At 42.6% G+C, this 8,117-nt stretch overlaps 1 protein-coding gene across 1 annotated transcript in view; it reads left to right on the forward strand.

Annotated features, from left to right (window-relative positions):
• Window positions 1-7,318, forward strand: part of LOC150086743 (uncharacterized) — a 13,732-nt gene extending 6,414 nt beyond the window's left edge. Inside the window, exons 2-4 of the mRNA XM_090372240.1 lie at window positions 1,889-3,670; window positions 3,872-5,382; window positions 7,298-7,318. Of these exons, the coding sequence (XP_090228366.1) occupies window positions 1,889-3,670; window positions 3,872-5,382; window positions 7,298-7,318 (3,314 nt within the window). The remainder of the gene's footprint in view (window positions 1-1,888; window positions 3,671-3,871; window positions 5,383-7,297) is intronic.
• The last annotated feature ends 799 nt before the right edge of the window (window positions 7,319-8,117 follow it).

Here is an 8,117-nt window from a genome sequence, read left to right on the forward strand (position 1 = left end):
ACAACTATAATTCCGGAAACCACCACCCCAGAAATTACCACTCCCACTATAGTTGTTCCAGTAACTACAACTCCAGAAACGACCACTACAACTATAATTCCGGAAACCACCACCCAGAAATTACCACTCCCACTATAGTTGTTCCAGTAACTACAACTCCAGAAACGACCACTACAACTATAATTTCGGAAACCACCACCCCAGAAATTACCACTCCCACTATAGTTGTTCCAGTAACTACAACAACTCCAGAAACGACCACTACAACTATAATTCCGAAACCACCACCCCAGAAATTACCACTCCCACTATAGTTGTTCCAGTAACTACAACTCCAGAAACGACCACTACAACTATAATTCCGGAAACCACCACCCCAGAAATTACCACTCCACTATAGTTGTTCCAGTAACTACAACTCCAGAAACGACCACTACAACTATAATTCCGGAAACCACCACCCAGAAATTACCACTCCCACTAATAGTTGTTCCAGTAACTACAACTCCAGAAACGACCACAACTATAATTCCGGAAACCACCACCCAGAAATTACCACTCCCACTATAGTTGTTCCAGTAACTACAACTCCAGAAACGACCACTACAACTATAATTCCGGAAACTACCACTCCCACTATAGTTGTTTCCAGTAACTACAACTCCAGAAACGACCACTACAACTATAATTGCGGAAACTACCTCCCCACTCATAGTTGTTCCAGTAACTACAACTCCAGAAACGACCACTACAACTATAATTCCGGAAACCACCACTCAGAAATACCACTCCCACTATAGTTGTTCCAGTAACTACAACTCCAGAAACGACCACTACTACTATAATTCCGGAAACTACCACTCCCACTATAGTTGTTCCAGTAACTACAACTCCAGAAACGACCACTACAACTATAATTCCGGAAACCACCACCTCCAGAAATTACCACTCCCACTATAGTTGTTCCAGTAACTACAACTCCAGAAACGACCACTACAACTATAATTCCGGAAACTACCACTCCCACTATAGTTGTTCCAGTAACTACAACTCCAGAACGACCACTACAACTATAATTCCGGAAACCACCACTCCAGAAATTACCACTCCCACTATAGTTGTTCCAGTAACTACAACTCCAGAAACGACCACTACAACTATAATTCCGGAAACTACCACTCCCACTATAGTTGTTCCAGTAACTACAACTCCAGAAACGACCACTACAACTATAATTCCGGAAACCACCACTCCAGAAATTACCACTCCCACTATAGTTGTTCCAGTAACTACAACTCCAGAAACGACCACTACAACTATAATTCCGGAAACTACCACTCCCACTATAGTTGTTCCAGTAACTACAACTCCAGAAACGACCACTACAACTATAATTCCGGAAACCACCACCCAGAAATTACCACTCCCACTATAGTTGTTCCAGTAACTACAACAACTCCAGAAACGACCACTACAACTATAATTCCGGAAACCACACCCAGAATCACCCACTATAGTTGTTCCAGTAACTACAACTCCAGAAACGACCACTACAACTATAATTCCGGAAAGCACCACCCAGAAATTACCACTCCCACTATAGTTGTTCCAGTAACTACAACAACTCCAGAAACGACCACTACAACTATAATTCCGGAACCACCACCCCAGAAATTACCACTCCCACTATAGTTGTTCCAGTAACTACAACTCCAGAAACGACCACTACAACTATAATTCCGGAAACCACCACCCCAGAAATTACAACTCCCACTATAGTTGTTCCAGTAACTACAACAACTCCAGAAACGACCCTAAACTTATTCCGGAACACCACCCCAGAAATTACCACTCCCACTATAGTTGTTCCAGTAACTAACAACTCCAGAAACGACCACTACAACTATAATTCCGGAAACCACCACCCCAGAAATTACCACTCCCACTATAGTTGTTCCAGTAACTACAACAACTCCAGAAACGACCACTACAACTATAATTCCGGAAACCACCACCCCAGAAATTACCACTCCCACTATAGTTGTTCCAGTAACTACAACAACTCCAGAAACGACCACTACAACTATAATTCCGGAAACCACCACCCCAGAAATTACCACTCCCACTATAGTTGTTCCAGTAACTACAACAACTCCAGAAACGACCACTACAACTATAATTCCGGAAACCACCACCCCAGAAATTACCACTCCCACTATAGTTGTTCCAGTAACTACAACAACTCCAGAAACGACCACTACAACTATAATTCCGGAAACCACCACCCCAGAAATTACCACTCCCACTATAGTTGTTCCAGTAACTACAACAACTCCAGAAACGACCACTACAACTATAATTCCGGAAACCACCACCCCAGAAATTACCACTCCCACTATAGTTGTTCCAGTAACTACAACAACTCCAGAAACGACCACTACAACTATAATTCCGGAAACCACCACCCCAGAAATTACCACTCCCACTATAGTTGTTCCAGTAACTACAACAACTCCAGAAACGACCACTACAACTATAATTCCGGAAACCACCACCCCAGAAATTACCACTCCCACTATAGTTGTTCCAGTAACTACAACAACTCCAGAAACGACCACTACAACTATAATTCCGGAAACCACCACCCCAGAAATTACCACTCCCACTATAGTTGTTCCAGTAACTACAACAACTCCAGAAACGACCACTACAACTATAATTCCGGAAACCACCACCCCAGAAATTACCACTCCCACTATAGTTGTTCCAGTAACTACAACAACTCCAGAAACGACCACTACAACTATAATTCCGGAAACCACCACCCCAGAAATTACCACTCCCACTATAGTTGTTCCAGTAACTACAACAACTCCAGAAACGACCACTACAACTATAATTCCGGAAACCACCACCCCAGAAATTACCACTCCCACTATAGTTGTTCCAGTAACTACAACAACTCCAGAAACGACCACTACAACTATAATTCCGGAAACCACCACCCCAGAAATTACCACTCCCACTATAGTTGTTCCAGTAACTACAACAACTCCAGAAACGACCACTACAACTATAATTCCGGAAACCACCACCCCAGAAATTACCACTCCCACTATAGTTGTTCCAGTAACTACAACAACTCCAGAAACGACCACTACAACTATAATTCCGGAAACCACCACCCCAGAAATTACCACTCCCACTATAGTTGTTCCAGTAACTACAACAACTCCAGAAACGACCACTACAACTATAATTCCGGAAACCACCACCCCAGAAATTACCACTCCCACTATAGTTGTTCCAGTAACTACAACAACTCCAGAAACGACCACTACAACTATAATTCCGGAAACCACCACCCCAGAAATTACCACTCCCACTATAGTTGTTCCAGTAACTACAACAACTCCAGAAACGACCACTACAACTATAATTCCGGAAACCACCACCCCAGAAATTACCACTCCCACTATAGTTGTTCCAGTAACTACAACAACTCCAGAAACGACCACTACAACTATAATTCCGGAAACCACCACCCCAGAAATTACCACTCCCACTATAGTTGTTCCAGTAACTACAACAACTCCAGAAACGACCACTACAACTATAATTCCGGAAACTACCACTCCCACTATAGTTGTTCCAGTAACTACAACTCCAGAAACGACCACTACAACTATAATTCCGGAAACCACCACTCCAGAAATTACCACTCCCACTATAGTTGTTCCAGTAACTACAACTCCAGAAACGACCACTACAACTATAATTCCGGAAACTACCACTCCCACTATAGTTGTTCCAGTAACTACAACTCCAGAAACGACCACTACAACTATAATTCCGGAAACCACCACCCCAGAAATTACCACTCCCACTATAGTTGTTCCAGTAACTACAACTCCAGAAACGACCACTACAACTATAATTCCGGAAACCACCACCCCAGAAATTACCACTCCCACTATAGTTGTTCCAGTAACTACAACTCCAGAAACGACCACTACAACTATAATTCCGGAAACCACCACCCCAGAAATTACCACTCCCACTATAGTTGTTCCAGTAACTACAACAACTCCAGAAACGATCACTACAACTATAATTCCGGAAACCACCACCCCAGAAATTACCACTCCCACTATAGTTGTTCCAGTAACTACAACTCCAGAAACGACCACTACAACTATAATTCCGGAAACCACCACCCCAGAAATTACCACTCCCACTATAGTTGTTCCAGTAACTACAACTCCAGAAACGACCACTACAACTATAATTCCGGAAACCACCACCCCAGAAATTACCACTCCCACTATAGTTGTTCCAGTAACTACAACTCCAGAAACGACCACTACAACTATAATTCCGGAAACCACCACCCCAGAAATTACCACTCCCACTATAGTTGTTCCAGTAACTACAACTCCAGAAACGACCACTACAACTATAATTCCGGAAACCACCACCCCAGAAATTACCACTCCCACTATAGTTGTTCCAGTAACTACAACTCCAGAAACGACCACTACAACTATAATTCCGGAAACCACCACCCCAGAAATTACCACTCCCACTATAGTTGTTCCAGTAACTACAACTCCAGAAACGACCACTACAACTATAATTCCGGAAACCACCACCCCAGAAATTACCACTCCCACTATAGTTGTTCCAGTAACTACAACTCCAGAAACGACCACTACAACTATAATTCCGGAAACCACCACCCCAGAAATTACCACTCCCACTATAGTTGTTCCAGTAACTACAACTCCAGAAACGACCACTACAACTATAATTCCGGAAACCACCACCCCAGAAATTACCACTCCCACTATAGTTGTTCCAGTAACTACAACTCCAGAAACGACCACTACAACTATAATTCCGGAAACCACCACCCCAGAAATTACCACTCCCACTATAGTTGTTCCAGTAACTACAACTCCAGAAACGACCACTACAACTATAATTCCGGAAACCACCACCCCAGAAATTACCACTCCCACTATAGTTGTTCCAGTAACTACAACTCCAGAAACGACCACTACAACTATAATTCCGGAAACCACCACCCCAGAAATTACCACTCCCACTATAGTTGTTCCAGTAACTACAACTCCAGAAACGACCACTACAACTATAATTCCGGAAACCACCACCCCAGAAATTACCACTCCCACTATAGTTGTTCCAGTAACTACAACTCCAGAAACGACCACTACAACTATAATTCCGGAAACCACCACCCCAGAAATTACCACTCCCACTATAGTTGTTCCAGTAACTACAACTCCAGAAACGACCACTACAACTATAATTCCGGAAACCACCACCCCAGAAATTACCACTCCCACTATAGTTGTTCCAGTAACTACAACTCCAGAAACGACCACTACAACTATAATTCCGGAAACCACCACTCCAGAAATTACCACTCCCACTATAGTTGTTCCAGTAACTACAACTCCAGAAACGACCACTACAACTATAATTCCGGAAACTACCACTCCCACTATAGTTGTTCCAGTAACTACAACTCCAGAAACGACCACTACAACTATAATTCCGGAAACCACCACTCCAGAAATTACCACTCCCACTATAGTTGTTCCAGTAACTACAACTCCAGAAACGACCACTACAACTATAATTCCGGAAACTACCACTCCCACTATAGTTGTTCCAGTAACTACAACTCCAGAAACGACCACTACAACTATAATTCCGGAAACCACCACTCCAGAAATTACCACTCCCACTATAGTTGTTCCAGTAACTACAACTCCAGAAACGACCACTAAAACTATAATTCCGGAAACTACCACTCCCACCATAGTTGTTCCAGTAACTACAACTGCAGAAACGACCACTACAACTATAATTCCGGAAACCACCACTCCAGAAATTACCACTCCCACTATAGTTGTTCCAGTAACTACAACTCCAGAAAAGACCACTACAACTATAATTCCGGAAACTACCACTCCCACTATAGTTGTTCCAGTAACTACAACTCCAGAAACGACCACTACAACTATAATTCCGGAAACCACCACTCCAGAAATTACCACTCCCACTATAGTTGTTCCAGTAACTACAACTCCAGAAACGACCACTACAACTATAATTCCGGAAACTACCACTCCCACTATAGTTGTTCCAGTAACTACAACTCCAGAAACGACCACTACAACTATAATTCCGGAAACCACCACTCCAGAAATTACCACTCCCACTATAGTTGTTCCAGTAACTACAACTCCAGAAACGACCACTAAAACTATAATTCCGGAAACTACCACTCCCACCATAGTTGTTCCAGTAACTACAACTGCAGAAACGACCACTACAACTATAATTCCGGAAACCACCACTCCAGAAATTACCACTCCCACTATAGTTGTTCCAGTAACTACAACTCCAGAAACGACCACTACAACTATAATTCCGGAAACTACCACTCCCACTATAGTTGTTCCAGTAACTACAACTCCAGAAACGACCACTACAACTATAATTCCGGAAACCACCACTCCAGAAATTACCACTCCCACTATAGTTGTTCCAGTAACTACAACTCCAGAAACGACCACTACAACTATAATTCCGGAAACTACCACTCCCACTATAGTTGTTCCAGTAACTACAACTCCAGAAACGACCACTACAACTATAATTCCGGAAACCACCACTCCAGAAATTACCACTCCCACTATAGTTGTTCCAGTAACTACAACTCCAGAAACGACCACTACAACTATAATTCCGGAAACTACCACTCCCACTATAGTTGTTCCAGTAACTACAACTCCAGAAACGACCACTACAACTATAATTCCGGAAACTACCACTCCAGAAATTACCACTCCCACTATAGTTGTTCCAGTAACTACAACTCCAGAAACGACCACTACAACTATAATTCCGGAAACTACCACTCCAGAAATTACCACTCCCACTATAGTTGTTCCAGTAACTACAACTCCAGAAACGACCACTACAACTATAATTCCGGAAACTACCACTCCAGAAATTACCACTCCCACTATAGTTCCAGTAACTACAACTCCAGAATCGACCACTACAACTATAATTCCGGAAACTACCACTCCAGAAATTACCACTCCCACTATAGTTCCAGTAACTACAACTCCAGAAACGACCACTACAACTATAATTCTGGAAACGACCACCACTACTGCCGCTCCAGAAATTACCACTCCCACTGTCGTCCCAGTAACAACAACTACTGCAATTCCAGAAACTACCACTATAATTCCAGAAACGACCACTACAACTATAATTCCGGAAACTACCACCACTACTGCCGCTCCAGAAATTACCGCTCCCAGTATCGTTCCAGTAACTACAACCACTACTACTGTAGTTCCAGAAATTATCACTAGTACTATAGTTCTAGAAATGACAATTACTAGTAGAATTCCGGAAACTACAACTACTATCGTGCCGGAAACTACCAGTACTATCGTTCCAGAAACTACCAATACTACTATAATTCCAGGAACTGTCACTACAACCATATTTCCAGAAATGTCCAATACTACTATAATTCCAGAAACTACCACTACCACTATAATTCCGGAAACTACCATTAACACCATAGTGCCAGAAACTACCATTACCACTATAATTTCAGAAACTAGAAGTACCAGTACAGCTCCAGAGACTACCATTTTTATCGTTCGAGAAACTGCCAATACTACTATAGTTCCAGAAGGTACCATTAATACTACTATAATTCCAGATACGGCCACTACTACAATAATTCCGGAAACTACAACTAATATCGTTCCAAAAACTACCAGTTCCACTGCAATTCCAGAAACTGCCACTACCACTACTACATTCGATCCAGAAACGACCTCTACTACTACTATAATTCGAGAAACTATCAAAACTACTACTTTAGTTCTAGAAACTATCACCCGAACTACTATAGACCGGGGTTCGCGCCCGTCACCACCAAATACGGATGATGAGGAAAGGCCAGGGAATGACCACCGCATATCCCGGAGGAATATGGCCTTAGTTGCTAATGCTCCTAAAATCCAAAAAACAAACAAAAAAACTACTATAGTTCC

This window comes from Mastigoproctus giganteus, chromosome 4 (genome assembly GCF_048544385.1).
Source record: "Mastigoproctus giganteus isolate SK-2022 chromosome 4, ASM4854438v1, whole genome shotgun sequence".
Classification (NCBI taxonomy): domain Eukaryota; kingdom Metazoa; phylum Arthropoda; class Arachnida; order Uropygi; family Thelyphonidae; genus Mastigoproctus; species Mastigoproctus giganteus.